At 39.3% G+C, this 27740-nt stretch overlaps 2 protein-coding genes across 5 annotated transcripts in view; one reads left to right on the forward strand and one right to left on the reverse strand.

Moving 5' to 3' along the window:
- CCDC66 (coiled-coil domain containing 66) overlaps positions 1-644 on the forward strand; it is an 18850-nt gene extending 18206 nt beyond the window's left edge. The window contains exon 19 of the mRNA XM_052678970.1: positions 552-644. The gene's annotated coding sequence lies outside the window, so the exon portion shown is untranslated. The remainder of the gene's footprint in view (positions 1-551) is intronic.
- TASOR (transcription activation suppressor) lies at positions 85-27740 on the reverse strand. Of its 4 annotated transcripts, none has more exons than XM_052678966.1 (24): positions 27246-27737; positions 21460-21605; positions 20284-20376; positions 19467-19539; positions 18792-18883; positions 18267-18425; positions 17652-17779; positions 17004-17035; positions 16199-16304; positions 15676-15779; positions 15476-15579; positions 15164-15236; positions 14897-14971; positions 13715-14428; positions 11702-12141; positions 9167-9308; positions 7916-7972; positions 4232-5175; positions 3363-3485; positions 2719-2878; positions 2044-2152; positions 1706-1884; positions 1467-1622; positions 85-824 (listed from the first exon to the last, which is right to left on the reverse strand). In XM_052678966.1, exons 1-24 carry the CDS (start codon positions 27610-27612, stop codon positions 271-273), a joined length of 5130 nt encoding a protein of 1709 aa, XP_052534926.1. In that variant the 5' UTR covers positions 27613-27737; the 3' UTR covers positions 85-270. The 4 variants fall into 4 exon arrangements, 3 of the variants coding, with proteins under 3 accessions (XP_052534926.1, XP_052534928.1, XP_052534929.1); XR_008205721.1 differs by having other exon boundaries at positions 726-824; positions 902-1622; positions 27246-27740; XM_052678969.1 differs by having other exon boundaries at positions 786-1094; positions 27246-27740.

Here is a 27740-nt window from a genome sequence, read left to right on the forward strand (position 1 = left end):
CAAACTGAAACCTATGTACAGGTCAAATACAAATGTAGAAACTTAAAAGTGCCAACAACCAAGATAATTCAAGTACAATAAATGTTAAAAATATATATTTATTTCAATTTTCAGATGCTTCCAACAGGTGCAGGCCATCACGGTTTAAATAAGATCAGAAAAAACTTTGAGATAAAGGACAAGAAATGTTTTGTTCCAGAATAAAATAGAAATTGTTAATCCAACATTTTAGAAACAGGAAGTCCACAGCAACTTATAAAAAAGACAAGTTTATTTCCGTTTTGAATATGGCCTGGAAGAATCACAGTTTTTATCCCAACCACCAGGCAGTGACGATTTCTCTGTATCCCTGCTCTGACTGTAAGCAGATAGAAAATAACTGCCCCCTTCTTGGTTTTGACTTGTAGAAGGTGGGTACGTTGTTCCCAGGAAAGTCTGATGGGTGAGCACATTAAAGTGACTGAACTGATGAGACATGTTTAATGGTCTGCTGTAAACCTGGAAATTATTGAAAGGAGCTCGTTCAACTGAACTGTGTTTTTCTCCTTCAGCAGAGCGCGTTGTAGAAACCGGAGTAACTGGCTGTCTCTCTTCCATGTCAATTTTAGAAGACTTTTCCATCAAACTCTTTTGTGATTCAGGAGATAACTCTGACACACAGCTCTTTTTTGCATCTACTCCCTGTGAGCTCTCGGTCTCAGTCTGCAAAGTTTCCAAATGGGTATCATATTTAGAGGCATCATTGTAGATTTCTATTTGTGATGCTTCATCCCCTGAATCCAGAGACATGTCCTCCTCATCCTTTACATCATTTTCTACATGAACTGCATTAAAAAAAGAAAAAGAAATTCCTATTCTATTGAAATACAAACTTTTGTTAGAAAATTTACACACTACTCACGGAGTGTTATGCTTCAGGTCTGCAAGTCCAGTATCACTTAAGTCTTGGTCTTCTGCCACTCTTGTTCACTTACTCAACATACACACTTAACCCTCTGATTCCAGTTATTCCGATGCTAAAAGCTTCTGAGCATTGTGTTCATGTTTAGTGTTGGGAAACCCCAACTCCAATGGGGTTTATGTCAAAACAGCATCTAAAGTTACACAGGAGGTCAGTATTTGATCAGACAATTACAGGACTACAACTCCCGCTACCTCAGGTGTTTGTCTAGTTTCTGAGCCACCTTAACGATGACAGCTTATCCTTCTGAAAACAGACAGCCACACCTTTTTGGCATATGCCTGCTTTCCAGGATAGCTTGTTAGCCTGTAATTCTGTATTTAAGATGTCCTTTGGTGCTCCATCCCCGCTGCTGTTCCCCCTTAATTTAAAGCAGTAGCTTAAGAGCTGGGCTGGGTTTTCTTTACAATCTCTCACATTCATTTACACAAAGACACTAATTCAAGGACCTCCACCCCACACCTCTAATTAGCTGAAGAAACGATGAATGTTTTTAATGTATTACCTGATTGTCTTTCCTGAGCAGAGGGAGATGGGCTGTCTTCTTCATTAACTGAGTTGTGATACCCAACAAGACTTGTAAAATTTTGCATGAAGTCCTCGACAGTAGCAACAACTATGCCATTATCAGCATAATTTGAAAGTGGCTTGAGATTCTTTTCTAAATACATAGAAGGACACTTTGTATTATGATTTAGCACTACTACCGTAAGAGGGAGAAAGATAGTCATATTTGTTTGTAACCTGTTAAGAAGACAACGTGTCGCTGTTGTATGTTTTGAGACTGAAGCCTGATAAGACATTCTAATTCTGGTGCATTTCGAGTTTGTGAATCACAGTTATGGTAAGACAGAATTTCAACCAAGTGCTTCTTCTGATAGGTGTTCAGCAGGGTCAGCAGACTCAGGGCGTTAGCATTCAGTCTGTGATGGAAAAAAATATCAGACATTTGATGTAAGGTCACTCTAAACATTAAAATTCAGTTAAAAGATGAACATAACATTAAGTTCTACTTCACTAAGATTTTGAGAGCGTAACTAAAGCTGAAGATTTTAGCAACTGTATGAAAGATCACTGCTTACCTCCCCAGCTCTTTAAGTTTTTTTTGCATTTTGCAGTGGACTTTCCAGTGCCATTTTCCATCTGGGGTACTGAGATCCTCCAGAAACTGTAAGAACTGTTTTAGTTTATCTGTTCAGGAGATAAATTTCACAATCAGCAAAGTGAAAACACTGTTTCAACATATACATAAAAGGGGAGAGATATTTTGGTTTTTTGAGTTTTCACCAAAGCAGTTACACAACTATGAGCACTGCCCCAATACTTTAGGTTTTATTCCTAGATGATTAGCCAACAAAAATATTCTAAAGCAGAGAGGTTTTGCTTCGAAGTCTAGCAGTGGCATCTGCTTTCGAAACAGCTGATTCAGTCAGCATGATCTGCCTTCTTAAAATATCTATGAGATCTGGTAACTAAAGATAAATATTCAATTTCAGATATAGAAAATTTGAAAGAACACAGATTTCCAGTAACTTTTTTACCACATTATTCATGGTTCTGAGTAAGGAATAAAAGGCCTTGTATACACAGTAGACAAACTTCAAAAGCCAAGATCTCCATGTTCACACATTCTCCAGACAGGCCAGTGAGTGAAAGATTCAGGTTCTCCAAAAAATTCACATCATCTCTGAGTAAGACAGTTTTCTCATATCTTTAGAGTTCTGTGTTTTTAAAGCTCCAGAAAGCATCACACTTACCTGTTGTGATGCTCTCTGGATTAAGGACAGATTCATCTGACACAACAAAGCCACCCGACATGAAGAGTTCATTGTAAGTGTGATTTTTCACATCGTCCAAACTATCGACACCCGCAAAGCTGACACAAGAAAGCTTCTTCAAAGTTACTAAGCCTGGTACCTGTTTAAAAATCCAAAGAGGTACACAAGGGAAAAGAAAACAAAGATTGTAGCTAAAAAATAGATGAAGAATCTTCTTGTCAAACTTTAAAACATATCTAAAAATTATTTTTAATCTCTTGCTTTAGGGGGTGCTCCCAAAAACATTACAGGTGTTGGTTCAGGGATACCTAACGTCACTTTAACAGCTGCCTTCGCTTGCTGTTACAGCAGTAGAGAACTAGAAACAGAACTTAACAAGGACTAGGAAAAAGTATTAATTGCTAAAATGCACCAGAAGTATTCATCACCAACAGTGTGCAGTTAGAAGTAGTTATGGGTATGTGATCTAATAGGACTGGACACGACCACAGTTTTGTTTCTTTGAAAAGGCAGCTAATCAGACTGTTGTTTAAATATTTAGAGAGTAGCCTTGCTCACAGTGAGTTCTTCTGGCTATGCTTTGACAGTTTTTTCTGTAGTACACATTTACTTATGTGAAGTACCTTATGGATGAGGTTGTCGATGTCTTCATTTTGAATAATTATCAACAGTTTATCTAAAGCAGCTCTTCTTTTTAGGAACTGTTCTGGATGGCACTCTGTATTCCCTAACTTAGTAAGATACTCCTGACACCACAGAAGGAGATAGCAGGGGGAAAAAAAGAAAGGGAAAAGCTCATTAAGCCAAAGCATTCTCCAGAAGATGACAACATTATTAAGTTTCCCATTCACGTGAATTCCAGAGAGACAACTATTTTTGTCTTTCTGATGCATTAAGCAGAAGGATGCCGCAACACAGGAACGGGCTGCTTTAGCAGGTTGGTCAGTCTTACAGAGTAGCACGGATGTGGCCAGCTGACAGTCTATTAAGACTGCATGAAGTTTCAAGAAAACATGAATTTTTATGACTTCAACTTCCATCTTGCACATTTAAATGCAGAATAACAGCAATCTCTAAAGCTACCCGGACAATTAACCAGAGGGGAAAAAAAAAAGAAAAAAAACAAACCCACACCACCACACATAACATCTTAGCAAGGAGACGTGAAAATGTCATCATACTCTTTCCAAAAACGTCCTCCCACAAGCCTAACCCTTCTGGCTGCACCTGCACAAAGACCCAAACTCCAACCAGTTCTGCTTTTCAAAAAGTAAGAATTAGGTAAATGCCAAATCAAGACAGACTGTCTGACAGCCTCAAACAAGAACTGTGGCAGGGCAGCCTGTTTTCGCCATTCACTGTAACAATTCAAACCTTTGTGAAACAAATCTTAGACTCCCTTTTGTTTCAAGTCCAGTTTTATAAATTCTGGTTTGAAAGCTACACCACTCTATTTAAACACTACAGAGAGGCTGAAATGGAACACGTTTACCTTGATTTCTTTGCAGAGAATGCTTTCCTCCTCTTCATGAATATAAAATTTCACAGTGTTTTTCTGTACATCTTTAATAATTTCAACCAAACTGTTAAAAACTTCAGGTTTTAACTGGCTGATAAAATCAGAAAGAGCTGGTTGGTTTGAAATGTTTAAGTTCTCCGGGGATTTCTGAGTCTTTTCTGGTGACTCCATCCAATTACCACTGGAAGGTGTCTGATCAGACGTCAGCATAGCTTCTGCTCTAGCACTCACGTGTTCTACTTCTTCCTTCACTATGGACAAGCTCGCTGACTGCTGCTCAACAGAATCAACATCTTCCACCACACTGTTACACGACGGCTCTGTTAACAGCGTCGTGTCAGAGTCCCTGCAGACAGGTAACACCTTGGGTGGAGGCTTTGGTGCAGCACTCTGAACTACTTCTGCTGATGCAGGACTACAGTAAATTGATGGAGTATGTCTGGTGCACGAAGAGGACAAAACAACACTCTTCATTTTCTCACTCAGTGTCTCTACATATTCTTGCACAGAAACCTCTGATGTCTGTAAACATACATATTCAGAAAATCTCATTATCCTCTCTTGGCCCAAGATGACTGGTGTGAACATACCACTCACATAAGAAATATTTTTTTCCTGCAAAATTTCCTGAATCTTTTTTACAAAGAGACTGTATTCTTCTAATATTACAGTCTCTACTATTGCACTTATGGAATGCTGTGTTGTAAAAGGGTGATCTGCTAGCTCACATTCATCTTCAAGTTTCTCCACTTGTCTTGTATAAAGTCCATCTTCTGCTGTCCCCTTTTGTGTGTCTGAAAATGGAGAGTATGGAAACTGATAATCATAACTTCTCTGTCTATTTATTACCCGGGGGTCACTAGGGAAGGCATCCTTTGGTGGTAAACACACCAGCGGTTCTTCTGGTGATTTCAGACCTATACAGGAAGAGTTAATCATCATCATCATCTCATGTTGGAAAGTGACAGCAGATACAGCACAACCTAAAAAATACAGGCTTTTGGTTTTTGTTTCTTCAAATCTAACAAAGTTATAAGCAGAAAACCAGAAGATTTCTGTAGCAGAGGCAGTAACCAAAACAGCATTAGCCATTTTTAAAAGTTAGTGTTCTTCTGGAATTGACTTGGAATCAGATTTAGAAGTTAAATGCACTCCCTAATCTGAAGCCCATCCACATCTAAAAGGAAAACATTTGCCACTAGCAGGATCTCTTTTGCATGGTGTCAACATCACCTCACAGTTACTTCATACCTCTACAGAAACCAGAAGTATTCCATTTTATTTCCTTCATCAATAAAATTACATGTTCTTCCTTCATTCTTCAAAGCTCAACCTTCCAGTCAAAGCAAATTTCTATTTTCTTTAAAAACACTATGAACAGATATAAATCAGGCAATTTCAATTTGAACCTGGTTTTCTGTTGCTCTGTGACTTTAGCATACTTCAGCATATTGCAGCAGAACTGCCAGGTCACAGCCTAAGCCAATGGTTGAGCACCAGGTGAGAAGGCAGGGCGAACCCAAGCAGGGCACCTGAGTGACCAGAAGGAGCCTGGATCTGCCCCTCCTCACTCTCATTTAAGGGGCAGCTCTCTCTCCAAGAAGTAGACAGAAACTGCACTTCTCTCAAATTGTCAGTGGTTGTTGGAAGGATTGAGCTCATTTTTTCTTCTTCTTCTAACAGTCCACAGTGCTCATGGCTCAGTAGAAGGCACTGTCATCACCTTCCTCTGCCTCACACGTCAGTTTAGTTTAGAAGAATTAGGGAAATTCAGTATCAGATCATGATGTTAACAGAGTAACTCACTTTGAGCTTGTTAGATGTAAGCTACTATATATGATATATATGAGGCTATAGATATGATACTTGAGCTACTGAACACTTACTAACCTACACTACTGTAATTAAGAAATAGTATTATAAGGAACTCTTAGCAGGAAGATTTGAAATTGTTATAGCTTTAAATTTGGTGCTATTTTCATGTAACATCTTACATTTTGTTACAGGCAGTTACAAACCAATTTTACCAGTGAAAGAAGAAACACGTAATTCACTCGTGCTTATTTAAGAATTTCTGTAACAATGGGATTAGGAAAAAGTCTTCACGATGCACACTAAGAACACATACTGGACTGATCAGCTTTTTTCAAATGCTATTATTTAGTTTTCTGGAAATAAATATTGCTTTAAAAACAAAAAGGGAGGGAGAGGAGGGGAGGACAGGAGAGAAGGAGAAAGGGAAGAGATTAAGACCTGTAAAGAAACTGCAAAGATCTTCTAACAGAAAGATATGCTGCTGGATATAAATACCACTCCAATGTATTTGTATAAATTTATTTTGTAATAGAGTTGCCTTGACTGAAATAGAATTTCCTGAAGGCAGTGCCCTTCACAGACATACACCGTTGGGTCACAGGTCTCCATGCACACATGAAAAAAAAATGCATCAGCAGGTAGTAAAACACAAATATAGAATTCAACAGCTTTTAAAGCACGAATTATGACTTCATATTCTTCCTCAGTAATATGCTGTAACCAAATATGTGAAATAAACAGGAAAAAAATCCTACCAGAAAGCAACCTTAGAAAAAAGAGCAGTTTAAGAGCTTATTACTGTTCTTGCAGACTAAGACTCAGATTTTTCACTGCTTAGAAGAATCCTTTCTACAGCATCTCCACTCTGGAGTCTATTTTGAAATCAAATTCAAAACACACATGATAAGGAAAGCATCCTATTTTTTAGCATCTAAGATGAATGTCATCAAAAGCCTTCACTTTGAGAATATTTATTAAGGTATTAATCTTTTCTTACAAGAGAAGGTACAAGCAAGAGCAAACACCATTTTTTGCTGAGCATCTCAAAGAACAGCCCCCAGTTTGAATCAAGGTCAAGTTAGGATGCATTAGTTCAAACACGCACAAGTTAGCCTTCAAAAATAAGACTGAGGTTTGCTTGCTGTTGTCAGAAGTTTAGATCATGCAGTCATGAAGAAATGTGCAATAACATGATACAGAAGTAGTCAAAATGAGTTGGGAACCCATGAACAACTCTCCTCAACACTTCCTGATGTTGTCAGGGTACATGCGAGACAACCCCTTCACACTTCAAGTCACAAACTATTAAGAGTTCTTAGAATTAAGTCAGTTGAACAAGGAGCTCTGTATCAAAATGTTTTTATTTAAAGAGAAAACAGAGAGATCACTAATTTGCTCTTCTGCTGTTGTGCAAGAATGAAAGAGGAAGACTGATGTTTTCTGAATTCCTTTCTACAACTTCCTTTCTATAAAGCCAAACCAAAAAAAAGCAACACATACATCCTCTGGCTTTAGAAAGCCATCAGTTTCAGAAAGAAATGAACCTGCCTTTGAGTTATACTACAGAATATCAATTTTCTAAAATGGGATTTCAAAGCCCTCTTGAAGACACTAAATAGAAACATATGTCCAATTAAAAGTGCTAGTTGTACGGAACACTAAAGGCTTTTTGACCCTTCTATAGCTTTCTTGATGTACTTCAGTAAAAAGGGACCACTTGCTGAACAGCACATTACTGATTTGCTTTCTGATGAAAATTCAATCTAAGGTGAGAATAAAAGCTGCTCAGTAGTTCAGGCTGTAATGACATACGGAATCCCCCAGCACATACTCTTCTCTCACCTGTTTGTTTATCTTCATATTTTTCCAGCTGGTCCTCCTGATCTTTTCCTATCCCTCCTGAGGAGAGCAGCAGTTAGCATTAGCAGAATTTCTTTGCATGCTGCACCTTCTACAAGATCACATTACAGAGCCAGTCAATACTTATTGCAGGGAGAGCTAATTTCCAGAAACTCAAATCCAGTCATGCTCAAGACGACCTCTTTCACCTCCGAAATAGCACTTCCCCTCTCAGAAGATCTTGAAGAAAATTTCTTCTAGAAGAACCCCTCTAGTATCAAGAACCACATCCTGTATTCACGTGCTAGCTAGCTCAGCAGCTGTAACCACATCTGCCGATACGCACAGTGGCCAAGCCAGTAGCAGGAAAAGAAATAACCGCCTATCCAAACAATTTTACAGTCCTCAAGCCCTTAAAGAAAACACAGAGAACATCAAGCTATCATTTCTTTAAAAACCCTAAGCATGCTGTAGAAGGAAACCTATTTTCCTTGCCTTCCTCCCTTCTCAGCCAAGCACACGAAGAAGCCACAGAGCTACATGACCAGATGAACATCACAAGTGTCAGAGATCTCCAGGTCCCTCAAATTAGATGAGAAAGAAGTATGTTTTCACTCAGAGAATGCAGTTAACACAGTCTGTGTGGGCTTAATCGTGAGGCCTCAATTCATAGCCCTGAATCTACAACTTCTCGTCTATTCCTACACGCCAGTTTCCACACCCTTCAAAATCCATTATTTTATGTTTTCCCAAGACCTGGTATTGTTGAGTCATCAAGAACTAGAACAAGAAGCTTCTTGTATAATCTTAAGTTTTAAATGTTTAGATACAAAGACTTCAAGGCGCCTCTATTGGAAGCATGTGATGCAGTAAGAAGTAGACAGCTTTCTGTAAGGATAACACATTTTTCATGACTTCTGATTACTAGTTGCAATTACTCATCAATCCTATCCTTCAGCAAAACACACTGAGTTCAAACGCAGAATTCCCAACAGTTATGTACTTCACCACATAAGTACTCAGGCATTCACATTTCTGAACTACATCACTGTACCCAAAGAAGTACTTTTCCACAAGTGGCTGTTCTCATCCAGTAGATTTGTTTATTATTCAAATAGCAGGAACAACTGCATCGAAATCTGCATGCCTGTGTACCAACAGGTGCCCCAAGAATGGGATCTACGAAATGTACAAACCCTCAGAATATGTTATATTTCACTATGTGCAGCAAGGTAACAGTTAAAGCCATCTTACCCGTAATTGGAATAAGTCTCCAGGGCATTGCAACCTCTGTGTTATTTGAGCTGGAGTGATGCCTGCGATAAACATGTTCTACAGGTGTACTAGGACAGGGACTGTAGTCTTCAAAGCTACTTACACTTCCAGTGCTTGCTTCCTAGAAGATACAAATTCTCAGTTTACAGCTGTTTTATTAAGCCTTTATCTACTGAACAGCTAATGATACGACCCATGTTCACCAGCACACTGGAAATGTTGCTGTTGGTCAAATCAAGTCAAAGTTAGAAATGCTGACACCAGGTACTGCTGCATTTCATTTATCTGTCCAATTCTTTCCAAGGCAGTGACAGACCATCAGCAAAGATTGCAAAAGTAAATAACCACATGCCATAAAGTACAGAAGTTGTGGGAAGAAGGGGAAAGAAACAAAAAGAGGGGAGGGGAAAAAGAAGAGAAAAGAAAAAAAGAACACCTGCTCCTTCACCATTTTTAGGCTGTTGTCTTGATAGCTGACTAAAGGAATCTTCAAATAGTATTAAACTCGTAAGTAAACCAAATTCACCTAGCATTCCAGACTGTCAAAGGCAAGAGCACAAACACAGGTAGGACAAACTCTTCCTTGTTCACAATTAAGAAACTGGGCTTTGTGTGGAAGTATCAGTAACAGAGACCACAGAACAACCATTCTGTACAGAAATGTGAACAACTGGGGTACTCTGATCCCTAAGCACAAGGCTTTCTTGAAAGGGTGTCTAACTGAAGTTGCACAGTATTGTGAGAAGTATGCATGGAACACGTCTTCTCCACCCAACTGCACCAAGAAGGCACATAAAGAGAACTAGGCATGCAGAAACTCTGCTCCCAACAGAAGACAACTGCCCAATCAACTTCAGTATCTGCAGAACCATGATGTATCCTCCACTGCGCCCATTTTTGTCTCTGCCAGACACCACCAGAGAGACAGGAACAAGCACAACTCCTTCTCCAAAGTACAGGACTGAAAGGTAAGGATTGGGGGATTCTCACTTGTGTTCACAAGTGAGTGGTACTCTCCTGTCTGCTCCTATAAAGTAGGAAGTGGAATACACTTCGGAAAAGTTGGGCCAAGACTAACTCCCAAAACTGGAGCAAGGACTAAAATGAAGGGCTGATGGTTATGCAGCAAGAATTACTTCCTGAAGCTCCATCACTAGGAAAGTTCACTACCACAAACCACAGAAACAGTTATCTAAGGTAAGCTGTTACCATTGTGGTGCGGGTTTTTGTTGCTTTATTTTTTGGCTATTTTTAAAAGCACTCCAGAATCTATAAAGCACCTTGAGTTTACCAGGACAATTGACTTGATTTTGCCAATTTGTTCTACCAACAGAAGACAGTGCTATTATTAAAATGTAATACAGTTCTCGTTCTACTTCCTTATACAGCTGCGCTTGTGCAAGATACATCCACAACCAACTCTAAATATCAGAGTGTGGCTCAACTTCTTTCAGTTTCTTTCCTATAACAAGATACGCCGAAGGAAGTCTTGGAACTATACTGTCTCTGACCAACTTACTTATTTTTTTGGTTTGCATTTGTGGGAGAAGGGAGAAGAGTTCAAAGCACAAGCTTTGAAGGAAAGGATCTCGACTTAGATCCAGAGGAGCCTGGTCAAAAAAAGCTCCTTTAATGCCTGCAAAAGGACTTCATAATCAAAACAAGCTGTCACACTCAAACCACCTGTCACGTCTGCAAGGTTAAGGAAAATACAGGAACATAAGCAAAGGATGGCTATGAACACTGAACAATGTCAGAGCTGCCATCAGTGGATTTTTGAGCCCCACAGCTAAATAGTATGCAATCATTAATGGCCTGCTCAAATTACTGCGAGAGCCCATAAGCAAAAGCGACTCCTGATGCTTTACAACCAATTCTCAGGAAAAGCAACATCTAGGCAGTAACTAGAGAAAGAACTCTCAAATGAACCTTTGTTACAGGTTCAGAAAATACCAGTGCCTTAGTCAGATCAATAACCAGCCCTTAGGAGGAGGAAGGTGAAAGGCAGCATTTGAGCTCTATTACAGCAACAGTTCACCTGTTCCTTTTGCTAAAAATATATACACACACACAGACACCTCTCTGTCTGCCTCTGCCTCCCTCAAGGTGAGAGCCAGAATAAAACACCTGAGTACTACAGAAGCCAAAATCACCTGCAAGGTTTTAGTCTCAGCAAACATGAAAAAACACTGATATACAGCAGTCAGCTACAGAACAACATGAATTTTGCTTCCTACTGCCGAAGCAGCAGCATATTACACCTACTAGGAAATAAGGTGAGGAAGACTGACCATGGCTGCTTTTAACCTCTTAACTATAATCTTATTACAGACAAAGAATGAGGAATAAATATCTTACTTTTTTTTTTTTGTATGTTCTACCAAAAAGGAAGGCTTCTCCACAGAAAAGTTAGCTCTTATGTATATAAAAATTAGGTCTTGTTATTCATTCTCATAATACTTAGGAAAATAGTACATTTGTTAACAGCATTAACCTACTGCCAGTTGCACTTACTTTTACAAGTGTGTGTTCAAGGCCTACTTCACTGGCTGGAAACCGCAGGTCAACATCGATAGCAAAGGGTAAGCAAGCAGGATCACTCTCCAGCATCACAGGGCTTTGAGGGTCCTTAAAGTTAACAGGTTCAGCCTGAGCAGCGTCAGGAAGCTCACGATCATCTTTGTCCTGTGCTGGAATGGATTCATATTCATAGTTTTGTCTCACATCCTCTTCAACTTCATCAGCGTTTAGTCTTAAAGCTTGATTTACAGACCGTGCCAACGATGAATCCGAGTGTCCTGAATTAGCTATTGTTTCTAAAAGCAGTTTAACAAGGCCATGTGTGTCAGTAACAGCAGGGTCAGATGCATCCTGATGTCTCAAGTCAGTATCGTGTCCACCGAGACCAGAAATAATGGAGAAAACCGTCTGTGGTGGCTCTGAGGTTCTGCCCCCTTAGGGAAGGAACAAAGGAGAAAAGCAATCATTACTGAGTCTTGAAACCAGGCACACGCACCCCAAAAACCTACACATACCCTCAGTCTCACTCATTAACAACAATTCATACAGCAAACACACACTTATTTTCTTAATAAAAATTTTTAAACAGGAAGATGTTGATAGAGGTTTCTAAAGCTAACAGCCTCCCCAGGTAAGTAATTTTGTTTTCTCAGGTCATTCAATATGACACTATTTTATGTTTAAACAAAATTCCCAGCACACAACCTGCGTATTTGATGAAGAATATCACAAGGCTTTCATCACTGATTAGTTTCAGCAAAACATTTACTTCATTTCTTCCTACTGCAGTTGCTCCAAAAACAGGTGTTTATCTTTAACCTCACGAGTTATCTTAGATGAAGCATGATTAAAAAGTTTACTATTCCTACCAAACACAGCCTTAGAACAGGGCTACTGTTCTTCTATACCCCCCCTGGAAGGAACACATACCACATGTATTTATTCATCCTTGAAAAAGACAAGCTAAAGAACTTTAAGCATCTGATGAACCTCTTGCTCATTTCAGCACATATGGAAATACAAAATTATTTAAATGCTATTCAGCTAATAAAAATCTAATCATGTTTAATCACTTAGCTCTCAGTACTTTTAGGCACTATTTTGGCAAGACAAATTACTTCCATGGATATACAAAAACATGGAAATTCAAACCACTGATGTTTCTATTTGGTACCTCTGACAAATGTTAGGTCAAAATTCAGTTTTAAACAGACATTGTTTTGATTACAGCCAGGTGGAAACGCATTCACTGATGTTACATAACAATGTGCAAAGACTCTCAAGTTTCATGTGCTTCCAAATTAGAATCCTGTGATTTAGCATTTAATCCACCCTCTGTCTTCCCCATCTACACACACCTGTCAAAAGGGAAACTGCTCTCTAAACTCAATCTCTTCATCTTCCAAACTAATCCTAACATCACAACAACTGCAGCTTGGTGCACACCCCTCTCTTCTTCATGCTACACTTCTTCCCAACTCTCCCTCTTCTGAAGCAGGCTGTATCACTGCCCAATGGAACAGACAAAGGGCACACCTTACGGGCTGACATAATATTAAAGACAATTATCTGAGGTTTGCATGTACATAGATGTCATGTACAAAAGAAATTATGTCTCAAAACTGTAAGGATGTTTCCTTAGTCCCTATTTCAAAACTTAACTATTCTCAAGCTTACAATCAGTCAACATTTACTGATTATTAATACAGAGCATTGGAGCCATAAGGAATCAGAGCAAAGCCTGAAGTCAGACAGAGCCATTAGGGTATCAAAGCACGCTTAGCACTCCATATTGCAAAGTCTCAGGCAGTTAAATAGCTAAGCAAACTGGTGAAGTCTGTCAGTTTGTCTTCCTTCCTGTTAAACTGTCTTATAGGAAGAGGTACCCTACATCTCTATTAGCATCACACATTGAACTACAGAAATATTAAATCTTCTAAGATTAAATCACAGGTGTTCTGCGCATTACAATAGCTAAAGAGTAACTTCAAACAAAATGCTTCTTACCTTCATATTGACAGTTGTTCTCTGAAGATTCACTCATTTTTAAGTGTTTTGGCAAATTTTCAGGCTGTCTTTCCAGTTTTCTTTTCAGTCCACTTTTATTTCTAAGGTCCTCAGAATCAGAATCTCCACCTACATTTTTTTTCCTACACTGGATTAAGTTAATGAGGTCTTTGAGTCTATCTGGATCATAATCCCCAAGATGAGGGAACTTTCGCTTGGCAGCAGCTGCTTCGTATTTTGCATGGATTCTTCTCCCACTTTTCACATTCCCAAACTCAGAATCTTCTTCTAGAGCTTCATAATCTGAGATGGGACTGAACTGCTGATGCTTTCGATTTCCATCCATCAGCTCCCTAGCTCTACAAACAGGTAGCTGATATGCTGCACAACTGAAAATATAGTTTTGCAAGCAGCTGTCGATGTGAGATTTATTTTTTGGAGCGGGATAAAGAAATTTTTTGTCATCCAACCGTGATTCATATCGATATAAGACAAATTCTCTGTATTTTCCAGAGCCACTATGGCATCTTCTCAAATACTCATTTATATACTTTTCCACAACAGTATTGAAATCAGCACTAGCATCTTTACGAGACTGGATTAAAGCAAAATGTAGAGACTGAATAAACTTTGTGAATTCTGGAATGATCTGATTTTCGTGCAAGGTCACAGTAGTAGAGTTTTTCTGTGTTCCACATGGAACACTTCTTTGTGCTGCCATAAAAGAAAAGGGAATTCACAATTAAAATCAAATCATAAAGCTATAAATAAATGACTACTGGTTAGCAATATTCTGTATTATGCATACGTAATGAAAAACAATTTGGAACGACTGCAGAAATAACCCAAGAGCTCAGAAGGAAATCAAGTAACCTACTTTTAAAGCCTGCTTAAAAGTCAACCTGGTTATAATTGTGAACTGATCACTTTTATCACTTCGTGGCAGCCCAAATCCAGACACTCACCATTTTCACTTTAAATCACTTTATAATCCCTTACAGAAGGTCACTCCAGAAGCTTACCAAGATTTATCACACAACAGCTCCCTGCAAGAAACCACCACCTTGGCCATAACAAATTGCTTTTCCTGGTTTACACTGACACGATGTATCACTGTCTTAAGCAGAATATAAACATTTAAATGAGCCCATAGACAACAATCTCAGCAGTGAAAAAACTTACCTGAGCTCGTTACACCTCTGGGCTCTGGAAACAAAAACAATGCATTTAACATGCGAGATCGTCCAGTTTGTTGGTCTAGAATGAGAAAAGAAGAGTAGTGGGGAATGAGAAGACCCTCTGTGCTTCCAAAGATAACTCGACCCCTAGGGAACACCATAAAAACGAACAAAACAAGGAACACTGCCCTGCACAAGCAAACACAGAAGAACCAACACTCCCTCACACCCACCCACCCCCACCCCAACCACCCAATCTGAAAATGCATACCATAAGGGGATGCCATTTGCCAAGGAGAAAGAAGAAGAAGAAATCCTCTGTCCATAAGTGGTTTTACAAGAACCTGTTTTCAAGGCCAAAAAAAAAAAAAAAGCACACTGCATCAAACAACCAAAGACATTTTCTCACTACAAATACTCTCACTGCCTGTAAGCTTAACTCCAGTATAGGTGGAGAAGTGCTATAAGCACTGTTTTGGAGAGCGTCAGCTTCATAATACCAACAAGATCATAAATTTTCCAGGATGCCTCTTAATTACTGAAATGATTCTCAAAAGGGAAAAGTAAAATCTGCTACACTTACAAGTTTCTCTTTTTCCAGCTTTTGAAGTAATCCCTCCAAGTGACTGCCAGAACGGGACTTCTCCACGATTTCATAAAGGCTACTATACATTCCATTTCTCAACACTGACACGGCACGAGAGGAGAAAGAAGTCAGAAGAAGAAAATAAAATAAAATTCAAATTCAGTGAACATTTAAAAGATTCATATAGAACAATTTACCTTCTTTTGCCCCTACATAAGTTTCTTTATAGAACAACAGTGGTGATATTTTCTTCTTCAATTGGTCAATGCTCACAGCTTTTTCCAGGTCGAGTTTCTCAGGTCTAGAGAGAAAGAGTGGGGGATTGGATTGTGGAAAAATAAAACAATTGAAGTCTCCTCTTCTGTGATCTCCACAATCCAATCCTTATTGGCAAAGAAATGATCAAATACACACTTGTAAAAATCAGTTCCTCAGGCTGCCCTGTGAGCCAGTGGTGTTCATTGTTTCAAAAGAGTACGTGTCACTTAAATAACAAAAACACACCAAAGAAAAATCCAAAGGCTGACAAGAGTAGTGAGAACAAACTTAAAAGCAGCTCTGGGCATTCCTGACTCAGGAGTCTATCTAGTTTAACATATTTGAAGTGTCTGGCCACAGTGTATTTTTCATCTGAATACGCCTGAAATCTGCTTAGTCTATCAGAACAAGTTTTAATACAGCAATTTTTTAAACTGTTGTTCCTTTAACAATTATACTCACAGCTTGCAGGGAAGGAAAGCACGTACTGCTGACTTCAAGGAAACATGGCATAAAAGTTTGCCTTTATTCCAGAGCTGTCCCCTCCATAACGTATAGTTATATTTATCTAAATTAAGACGGAAACAAAAAGAAACACTAAGTGAAACCACTTAGGAGGGACTGAAAGGAAATGGCAGTAAAGTGATTGCTGATGCTCCTAAAGCTGTTTTAGGGAAACTTCCTGCTAACAACAGAGCAAACCTTAAGTAATGTCAAAAGATAACCAGAAAAGCTTCTGCAATCTTATCTTGTTTTGACTTGATCTCAGCAGAGCAAAGCAGGTTGGTATGTTACCTGTACATGGCCACACAAACACATCCTTGTTACCAGCCTCTGTGCAACGATATCCTCTTTCCTTACCTTAACTGCCAACCACTTTTACACATATGAAAGTTTTGCCTGAATGATGGTAAAAAAAAAAAAAAAAAAAAGCAGTTGAGGATCCTACTATTTGAAGTACCCTTGAAAAGCAGATCTGTGAACAGAAGATCTGTTCCTGCCATACTAAATGTGGAAAAAGGAAAAAGAAAAAAAAAAACCAGCTTTGGATTTTGTTCAGTTCTGATTTATTCTGGTAAGAAAAGATACACCAGGAGGAGTCTGTGAGATCATCTGATATTAGTAAGAGATCCCTGCAATCATTATAGTACAGAATAAAAGCTAGGCACAAATTCAACATAACTAAGCAATCATTCTGGCTTGAGAAAAATGGCCATTACCTTCCATGCCTACAATCACAAAGTAATACATTTCAATTCATTCTTACCTGTACTTCTATCTGGATTGAAGCTGTTCAATCTAACAAAAAGAAAGGAGACTGAATTACTAGCCTGAGACAGAAGCTTCTGGATACCAGATTTTATACTAAGGATACCCTACCAGTCTAAAATAGTAAAACTGATAATACACTCTTCAAACTCAAGCTATCGTTACAAAAGATTCTCTTATCTCTGATACCTGATAATTGCTGTTACACTAAATGCTACAGTCCCCACAACTGGATACCTTCCTACCAGCACAGGTATTATATTCTATCTGTAATCAACACAGACAGTCACTCCACAAGCAGTGAAGAGTCCAGAGATAAAACATACAGAACATTTTCTTGAATACCAAACAAGATATTGCAGTGAACACCATTACAACTCTACATTTATTCTACTAAACTTCCTTTGTGGATTCCACTTAGTAAAGAAGGTTAGGTAGATGAGAAGAGCAGCAGAACTGCTTCCTAGCCAGCTTGATGTATAAAACCAGTTCATCATCTCTCATTTTGCATTAGAAACAGTACAGTAACTCCTTGGGACACATCCTTTCATTTCAACACTGTTAATAATTTAGGACTGGTTTAGATTACTGCAGGCTATGAATTCATGTTGTATGCAGCCTTACAAAAATTCATTTCCTAGCTTACCTTGATGGGGGCAGAAATTTCGGTGCTTGCACAATTTCATCTTTGTAAATAAAAGAAACAACAGCATAAGGACAGACATGCCTTGGTCTTCGCCTTATCTCATCAAAGCCATATTCATAAAAATAGTACTAGAAAAAGAACAGAACACAGCATTAAATTAGAAATCTGGTAAACCAGATTCTACACACTGACAGTTCGTGACCCTTCTCCCCTGAAAGATGCATTCTGTTTCACAGGAGTATCATAAAATATACTAATAACTATATGTAAAGAAATGGAAACAGATTAATAGCTTGAAATTCATTATGCCAAATATTAACTTTCACATCTAAAAAAGTGGAAGTTACTCTCAAGGAGACTTCTCCTATCAAGTCTGAGAGCAGGTATGTGTATATAAAGGAAAGAGAAGAGACTGACATACTGTTCTGTAACTGAACACAGGCTGCTGTGGGCTACTAGTGAATACACACAAACCAGATTGTAGTGTTAAAGTATTAGATACAACTACTTAGGTGTTCAGCATTAGCTATGCTTCAGGCAATTCACAACCATAATTCTGGGGTTTGTTTGAATCAAGTTCTGAGGTAAGGTAACACATCCTTCAGTTTCTACTACCTGAGTAAGTTCGTACGCTCGATAAGCCAGCAAGGAGGTTACTTTATGTGCATTCTTTGAGACATGACACTCATGCTTTGGTGTTGGATCTAAAGCACTCTTTACTGTTGATTCCATTGCTTTCATACCTATGTGGTCATATATACTCTTCATTTTTCCCTGTAATAAATCAGAAGAATTGTAAACATAAGCTCTTCCCTGAAAATGGCAAAGCATTCCACATGTAACAGGAAGTAAAAGCAAGCAAAAGAAAATAGGTTTTGAAAAAAATGTTAGTAAGAATACATTCTTTCCATACTTTAATAAAAAAAAAAGCAAAACAAAACAATATATTTCTTCCCCTTCATAAACATTTCTTATTCTTTATTAAGCTCAATGTACACACTGAATTTTAAGCGTGGTATGTTTCTACATTCTGTGTAAACAGGTATTTGTATGAAGGGAGGTTCAGTAAGTACAGCTAAAACCACCTTTATTGCATCACTGATCACTACAAGCCTTCATGACCAGATAACATAAATTTACCTTTATTACTTTAAAAATAATCACATCTCCAGTTGCTCCAATTTCTAGAGGATTGGGTTGCAATAAATCAGCATACCTTGAGATATATATACCTGAAAGGAGTATCAGAAACCAAAAAAAAGCACATTATGCTGAAGTTTAAGCAGTGTTACAAGGCACTAAAGCTTTTCATAATCAGATCAGGAAAAGGAACAAAGGCACATCCCCAACTCACAACTCCTAGACACCAAAAGAAATATTTAATCGCACATGTGTGGTATTAATTATTATGTGCACCACAGCAGAAAACGGCCATGACCAAACGGTCAATTACAAAGGAGTACAGCCACATCACTACGAGCGTTGTGGTCCGAGGCCATACAGATACATATTAAGAAAGTACTCACAAGTCAGTCATAAAAGCACTCATGCTTGTGAGCACAAAGAGACAAAGATTGGATGAATTCTTTGGCCTCACAATTTTACTGGCAATACAGAATGTATACAATGAAAATTAAAATGTACACAACTGAGGATTTTAACCAGAGTTACAAAGCAGTGTTCTGACGCCAGTTTACTTGGCTAAAAATGCCCACATGTGATATTCCTGAAGAGAAGCACTAAACCAGTAACTGCATCACCTTTATCTGCTAAACCATACTGATGATATCAGCACATACAACAAAAGACAGTTACCCATGGAAGGACTGCCGAGAATTGCTATTTTGGAGTGGCCCACCTGCAGCCCCTTTTCACATATGCTTTGGATCTGAAAAGAATAGACATTTTTTTTTAAACAGGTCTAACAAGAAAGCCAAAACACTAATAGAATAAAGAGTGATAAACTGAACAACAGTAGAATTCCAGCTGGACTAAAAGCAATGACAAAAACAACCCACAGACACAACACATTCCCTGTATCTTAAACTTTAAACACATATTTTGAACATTACTTGCTTTAAAGACACTTCTGATTTACAACACAGATGCTAACCTGCCATATGATCGAATACTTACAAGTCCTGGCTCTACAGTAGCAGAAAAAGCCCTTTCCATCTTTTTCATTAAAAAAAAGTATGGCTGAACAGAAACTAAATCTTGTGCATACATAGGAAAGCAGCAGATCACCTCTGCTCAGTCTGTTTTTAAAAAAGCAGGAAGGCAATTATGCATGTTTCCATTATAAAAATAACTTCTAAGCAAGCTCTTCTTTTATTCAAAAAATAAAAATATTACTAGAAATCCCACACACAGACCAGAAAAATCTATCCATAAATCAGAAAGGAAAATATACTTTTATAAAGACATATAAAAATGGCACCACAAATAACAGACAATAAGAAAGATTTAAACTGTGAAATAATATTGCATCCTTTCCATCCATCTACACCTTCCAGTGCTGGATGTAGCAGGAGTAGCTTAAAGATCAGCAAGTGTGCTGAAAATATCCAGTTAAAGAAAATACTGCTCAATTAAAAATTTAGAAAGGTTACAGACAGTTACGTTTTCTTACCTGAGCTCGATCAACCATCAGAAATGCATAGGTTTCAGAAAGCTCTTTATCCTGGCGACCATCAAATTTCAGCTCTCTGCGCTTTTCTGTGAACTACAGCAAGTTCTTAAGTTACATAGGGCAGTAAGTTCTTAGCACATACAGACAGGTTACTGCACTGTCAGTGCTGTAAGGCTCCATCCACATTAGCAGATCCAAGTGCACAAAACCAATCAAAAGGCGATTTTGAGTGAGACAGGGGAAAACATCTTCTGGCAAGTCTGTGCATTGCAGTAGGCAACAGTGCATAGTTATGCAACTGTGCATAATATTTTAACGTTACTTGTCAACAAGTGCATGTAGCTCAATGCCTTCCATATCACCTATGAAATTCCAGGATTAACCCTTATTCACTTTTTAGGAGAACAGGACGATACTCTTTTACACAGTGCACGTACTTCAGTAGCTCTGCCTGATACTGAGGTGGTTCCATAGCTGATACACACCTGAGCTGTAACACACAAATGGTGTAACAGCAGAATATACTTCAGAGTTCACAAGACAAAAATTTGAGCAAACCAATTGCACGTTCTGTCACTCCATACATGAAATCTGAAACAGATTTCAGGGGACCAAAAACTCACTGAAGACAGCCAAGACTGGATTTAAGAAACACAAGATAAGGCACAGCAGAAGTACTTCCACTTTCAAGCTAACCATGCATCTTCACTTACTGTGCTCAAGGAACCAACTTGTTTAAATTGCACTTCTTGGAAACTGATAAAGATTAAGTAAACTTCATAGCAGGAAAGTACTTCAATCATAAATTTCCATAGAGGAATCAAACCATTCAAAGAAGACTATGTAACTTCTTTATAAGCCCCTACAGCCTCTTTACAGCTTATTAAAAATAAGTAATATCAACAACATTTTAAAAACAAAATATGCACAGAGCAAAAGGATCCCTCACACAATTTTTCTTTTCTTCACTGAATATCTCAAGTAAAATTTTATACATTTGTAGCAATAAACTTGCCTGAGGAATTGTTACTTACATTCCCAGGGATGTTCTTTGCAATTTGATAAGAAGCACATAAGCAGAAAATACTCTTTGGGTCTTTGTTTCTAAACTCAAAAAAAGCATTGAAGTTGATTTGATCTGTACCATAACCATAAAGAAAACAGAAATATACTTACCTCCTTTTCTAGCAGCTCATTGTGAACTAAGCTGGCTCTCTTGTAGTTAAAATTGGACACTGAACTGGGTTCCAAGTAAGATGAATGCAGAATCTTCACAACATCATCAAACTCTCGGGAACCCACAGCTACTGGCTGAAAGAGTGCTATAAAATACAAGGAGAAAAAATAAGCACCAATATACACCTTAAAAAATTCTACATCTTCCAGTTTGTTGACAGGAAATGCATGAAGATACAGTCATGGTCCATTTCAGGTATTTTTTTTAACACTATATTACCTTCAAAACGTGGAATTCAGGCTAGAAAGTTGAAGTTAAAAGTCCCAAGAATCACAGCATCTTTAAAAAAAAGTTTCTTTACATGTTATTAATATTAATCCTCAACAGCCAGTTCTCGAGAGGTTTTAAGAGAAGCACCTCAACGTCTCAATTTACATTTGAAAAAAATCTAGTAAAACACTAATCTGCAAAACACTAAATTACAAAACTTTAATTAAATTCATTAGCTCTTAATTAAGAACAAGCAACAAATTGTTCTAATAAAAACATCAAAAACAATTTCACAGCTAAACAAATCTTAAGAACTATTAAGGAATTTTTGTTTGTTGCTTATGGTAATTACGCAAAATAAGAACAAATTTGAATTCTTTTATTATGAGAAGGCTGATAATCTCTTATTACTGGAAAACCACACTGCACACATTCATTCTTTATAGCCCTATCCCTCACAATAACTAGTTTAAAATTAAATCCCTTCATTTATTGTTGAAATTTACTTTCCAGAAAAACGTGTTGCCCAACTTTGCACAGCTCTGGCACACACCTGTACTGTCCAGCAAAAACTGCATTCATGCACCCACTTGGTGAGGCAGTATTGTCCATCAAAACACAGCAACCATCCCGACACCAGCAACACCAAACAAGCGGTTTTAAAACAGCTCTAAAAGCTATTAAGAAACCATTCTTATCTAGAAAACCTTTCAGCTACATCTCAGTTCTCAAAAGGCTGGCAGCAATACGGGAGGAAAGATAACCAGAAGTGGAAGAACTTCTGAGGTTTCTGTAATACTGTTAAGATTAAGCACGCTTTTAGAGAAAAACCATTAAGACACAAAGCAAACCTATGAAGGAAATACACACACTGGAAAAGCACTGCCAATGCAATCTTATCTGCATAAGCACAGCATGCACACAGCAGGGGAGCTGAAACTAGATGATCATTATGGTCCTTTTCCACCCATTCCATGGTAAGACAAACACCCCTCCGATCCATCTTAGCATCACACAGCACTGGTTTCACATACCACCAGCTCCCCTTCTAAGACAGCTGGCATTGGTAATTTTCTGTTTCCTGAACAATGATCACCACACACGCCATCCCCACGCACACCTCTTCCTCCCAGAAATGCAAGCTCCACCAAACCCAGCCCACTTCCTACTGCTGAACCAGGAGAGCAGAAAGCCTTACAGGACGACTTGGTGACTCATTACCACGTGCCATACCTCACCAGCACCCGCACAGAACCAGAAGAGCCATGCTATGACTTCAGTTGTGATCCTGCCATAAACTCAAACATTGTCTACTGCATCCCCACGTGTTCAAATATCCTTCACTTTGTGTAAAGCTCTAACGAGTGAACTGAGACAGATTTCCTAGAAAAGAGTAAGTCTCCCTGTTCTACAGCTAGGATGAACTGTGCACTACTATACGAGCAGCGCTCCACAGATTTAAGAAAGGGCTAAATTCCTATAATTATAGAACACAGTACCATTGGAACCTTTTTTCTCTTTATAAACAGAAGTGTTGCTTTTATTCTTAAGTTTCTCAGAAGGGTGAATGCTTTATTGCTATTGTTACTTATTATTCAGCAATATCTGTATTTTCATGTGCATCTCCAAATGCATACACCAAACAAGAATTATCCAATATAACTTCACCTATAATACTACTGAAGCTATAAGTGCAGCTGCTACTTTTGTAACAAAGACAGATTAAAACTGAAATATTTTTAAGTCACTTTGAGATTCCACTTTTTCCTATCTGGGTAGGCAGAAACTAAGACATTAGACTGATTCCATCCACTGATCAAAATCAGTCCAAGAACAAGACTTTATATCCACCGTTGTCTTGAGATTGCCTAAGCACTGGTGCTGAAGGGTCACGGTCACTACATGAGGGTCCCTACTCACAGAGTTCAGAAGCAAGAAATAAAAACTGAGCAGCACCAGACCGTACGGCCTACACCAGGCACCAGATCGTACACACAAAGGATGACTTTATCAAGTTTATCTCCAGCCCTACGCTGCTTGAAAGAATAGGAATGCGTGTATTTGTTTTTCACCATGCAAACATCATGTAGGTATGCTTTACTACCTTTGCTGACTTGTGTAAATTAAGCAGCAATTTATAAAAGGTACTGCACGCTAGTCATGACAACAAATACAAATAAGTTATAATGGTTTTTGTCAGCCTGTATTGCAAAAGTTAGAATAAACAACACTTCCATTTAGTTTCCACTCAGCATACTGGCACATAGGTATGTATTTTTAAGTAGAAACTACATTTACTAAATACAGTACTTTGTCTTGGGAGCAATGTTAGACTGTGTGTTTGGATGCGTGTAATTCCCTGTAGGCGCTGAGTTTCTCTTTTACAGCTGCTTGATTTTTCAACTTAAGAAAATGGAGTCTGGAGGTAGCAGGTTTTTGTTTTAAGTCAGAATACAAAGAAAAGGAGGACAGTTACAGTCCATTTCAGAAGTCCTGATAAGCGAAGATAAGTCACCTACAGATTGTTAGCACCAACAAACAAGTGTACCCACTACTAAAAAAAAGTGAAGGACAATTTTTCCAAAATCTTCATTTCTTAAGACTAAGATCGAGAATCAGTGCTGTTAAATGAAGCATAACGTTGGAGTTGTATGATTATTCTCCGCTTCAAACGTCTTTTGCTGCTCTCCTTTTATCACAAGGACTCCTTAATGAAAACTCCAGGTAGAAACAGCAGATAGCGAACAGCAGATACTCAGCTCAAAGATACAAAAGATTAGAAGGAAAAAAGATAAAGCAGAACGTACCACCAAGTGCTGGTAAGTGGAAAAGGGACTACCTAGTCTTCTGAGCAAGAACTACTTGGACTTTCAAGGACAAGAGCACGACCTTTTCCTCCCCACTCAGTCTGAGAAACAGCACTAATCTGCTAACCTGGCCCACTACAGCAGTAAGTGCTGAACGTTTACCACTGCGCAATCCCATAAGCCAATGGCAACAGCGCTTTGATAACAGGACCGGTATCTTGAAGTTCATTCAGCAAAGCAAGAAACACTCTTCCAGTGGCTTATCTTGGAAACAATTTTTTCCTCACACCATTAAAAAAAGATCTTTGAAGTCCCAGACAGATTAGACATCTGAGATCAGATAATTAGAAAAGGCCAGAGAAGCAAGTTCTAAGCACTGCATTAAAAAGCACTAAGAAACTCAAAAGAGCCTAACCATCTATTACTAAACTGCACACTCAAGAAAACAGAACAACTTAAGGACAGTTTGCTTTTAAGTAGGCAAACAAACACAAACACACGAAGAAAAATCCCAGTGCCAATCTTTCATAAGGCTTTGGTTCCATTATTATTCCACTATGAAAGAAAAAAAAGAATGAAGAAGAAAGATTTTGTGACAACATATCACAGCTAGGTTCAAGAAGTATGTGTCTTCCAGATGCACTTCTCCACAACTGACTCTCAGTTCCTTACTAATTTCCAAATACAGCTGCAGATAAATTCCAGAAAGGTTGAACAAGCAACTATATATCCTGTTTCCTATGATTTTTTTTTTCTTTACAATCAGAAGTTGTTCCAGAAGTACTTGGTCGTGCTTAAAATTAATTTTATCCTGAACAGATTTTATAGTTTGTACGTAACACTCTTACATAATTAATAGCTACCCATCAAGATGATACATCCAAGAATAAAATCAGAGACTTTGAAAGCAAAACAAAAAGAGCTACTCCAAAACAAGACTGGAGGAAGCTTCCAAACCAGCTATTCCAAAAGGGAACACTTACATTCTTATTTTAAAAGATGTATTTGAGTACTGCTACTCTGCATCTCTTAAGCACATACCACTACGATGAAGAACGTACTGTTAAATCTTCTTCCAAAAGATTCTCAAAGACCAAGCAACCAATTTCCATGTTTGCCCACTTTTAGCATTCTTGCCTAGGAAGCATCACCTCACAGTACTGATATAGTACCGTGTGGGAAAAGACCAATAGAGCCATCATGAGAAATTAAAGCCTGCAACTGCTGTAGGCAGGATGAAGTCTGTACTCGGGCATCACCAGCATAATGAAAGACAAAGCTTCCAAAAAGCTTCTCGAAGTTGGAAGGCAAAGAAGGTATACCCAGTATACTAAAAAGTGAGACCTCAAGAACTGGTCAGTTAACCTTAAATTTAGGAAGTCAATTTTAGAAGTAAAGCAGGACAGGTCTCCAAGTCTGATGATTGAATTACATTACTTTAAAGCCTTATGCGCACTTAAGAAATGGTGGTGCAGAGAAAAATGATGAATCGTATGATGTACAAATGTATTTCATAGATTTTCATTCACACTGGAACCAAGTGTTAGAAAGGAACTTCAAATGTCTGTGCTCTAGTACTAAACATTTCTGAGTTACATTTAAAGGTATTCAGATAAAATCAAACTTGGTTTTGAGATAGGGACACCATGTTTTATCCAGACACTTTTCCATCAGATGAGCACTGAATGTTTGGTTCTTTGGGTGTTTTTTTTTCCTCCTTATCAACCCAGTCCTCTGCCAGTGGTACGCTCCCTCAAGAAATGGGGATGGTGAAGAAGGGAATAAAAGAAGAAAAGGAAAATTAACACCAAATATGGGAGAGAATGGGATAACGAAATAAACCTACCTTCATCTCTTCCTTAAAGAAGAAAGCATTTCAAGTTACATATTAGACTCTTCTCTGAAGAACTAGAAACCTATGTGAACTGTTATTTTTTGATACTAAGACACTGACCCCAAGTCGTAACGGGTCAAGGACTGAAACAAGTTTTGGGGAGAAAGACATATCTACAGCAGCACTTAACAACAACCAGATAGGCAGAGGCCAGTGGAGTCTTACGAAAAGCAAGAAATACCACGGGCTTTCAGAAGAAGAGCCACCGGAAAAGAAGAAAACCAACCGAGGACGCCGGGAAACCTCCAACACGAGGCACGTGAACGTGGGAAGGCCGTTTCCTGCCTGCGAAGTGAGGAATCTCACTCGACAAGAACCACCTTCCTTGCACCCGCACTGAAGCGAAAAGCCTCTCAGCGTGCGATAGTTGACCCTACCGAGGATCACAGCCCCCTTCTGCCCAGAGGGGGACAGGAGGAAGAGAAGCGAACCACGCGTCCTTTCCCAGAGAACCATCTTCTCTGTGTGCGCCTCCAGATGCAGAGCCGGGACCAGCGCTCCAGCCCGCCCGGATCGCGTCCGCCTCGTCCGTCTTTTGTAAAGCAGCGGTCTGAGATTCGAGCCGGGATGGGTTGCTCCTCCTCATGGCCAAATACAAACGGAAAAGAGGGAGGGGTGAGGAGACGAAAGAACGCACAAGCCTCTCTGGTGCCACAAAACGTATCCCCAGCAGCCTCGCTGCTCCGAGCTGTGCTACGGCCTCCTCCACACCCGCAGGATTGCATGCAGCTGTGTGAGGTGCACAAAGAGCCTGCCTAACGGATAAGATGAAGAGAGAAGCGAAGGAGAGAAAGGAGGGAAGGGGAGGAACAACCTTTCTTTTCTCTGTTCTTCCTGGGGATCTGAAAGTTCCTCCTAACAGGCAGGTCTTCTTGGGGCTTAGGGAGAGGGGGCGGCCCCCCCGACACGTCGCTGGGCGGCGGCTGTTGGTCGCGTGCCGTTGGGACGCTGCTCCTGCGCTGGCTGCTGCTGGCCGTGATGAGGTTTGGGTGGACCTCGTCCTCTGCAGCGACTGCAGCCACCGGCAGCGCTTCCTCAGACCGTCCGCCATTTTGTGCGGCGTCCTCGGCGGCTCCCGCTCTATTGCTCTCCACCCCGAGGAGGCCCGTGCCGCTCTTCTCCGTCCGCTGATGCTGCTCCGGTTCCGTCTCGCCGCCGCTGGAGATCGCGGCATCCGCCATTCTCTCCTATCGCCGAAAAGCGAGCGCGACAGCCCGCGCCTTCTACTCCTCGCCCACCACGCTACCCCCGCCCGGCTCCATGCAGCGCTCGCTGCGGCTACTGCTCCCCCTCCGTCCGCTCTCTTTAT

This window comes from Tympanuchus pallidicinctus, unplaced genomic scaffold, assembly GCF_026119805.1.
Source record: "Tympanuchus pallidicinctus isolate F22 unplaced genomic scaffold, pur_lepc_1.0 scaffold17, whole genome shotgun sequence".
In the NCBI taxonomy this organism is placed as follows: Eukaryota; Metazoa; Chordata; class Aves; order Galliformes; family Phasianidae; genus Tympanuchus; species Tympanuchus pallidicinctus.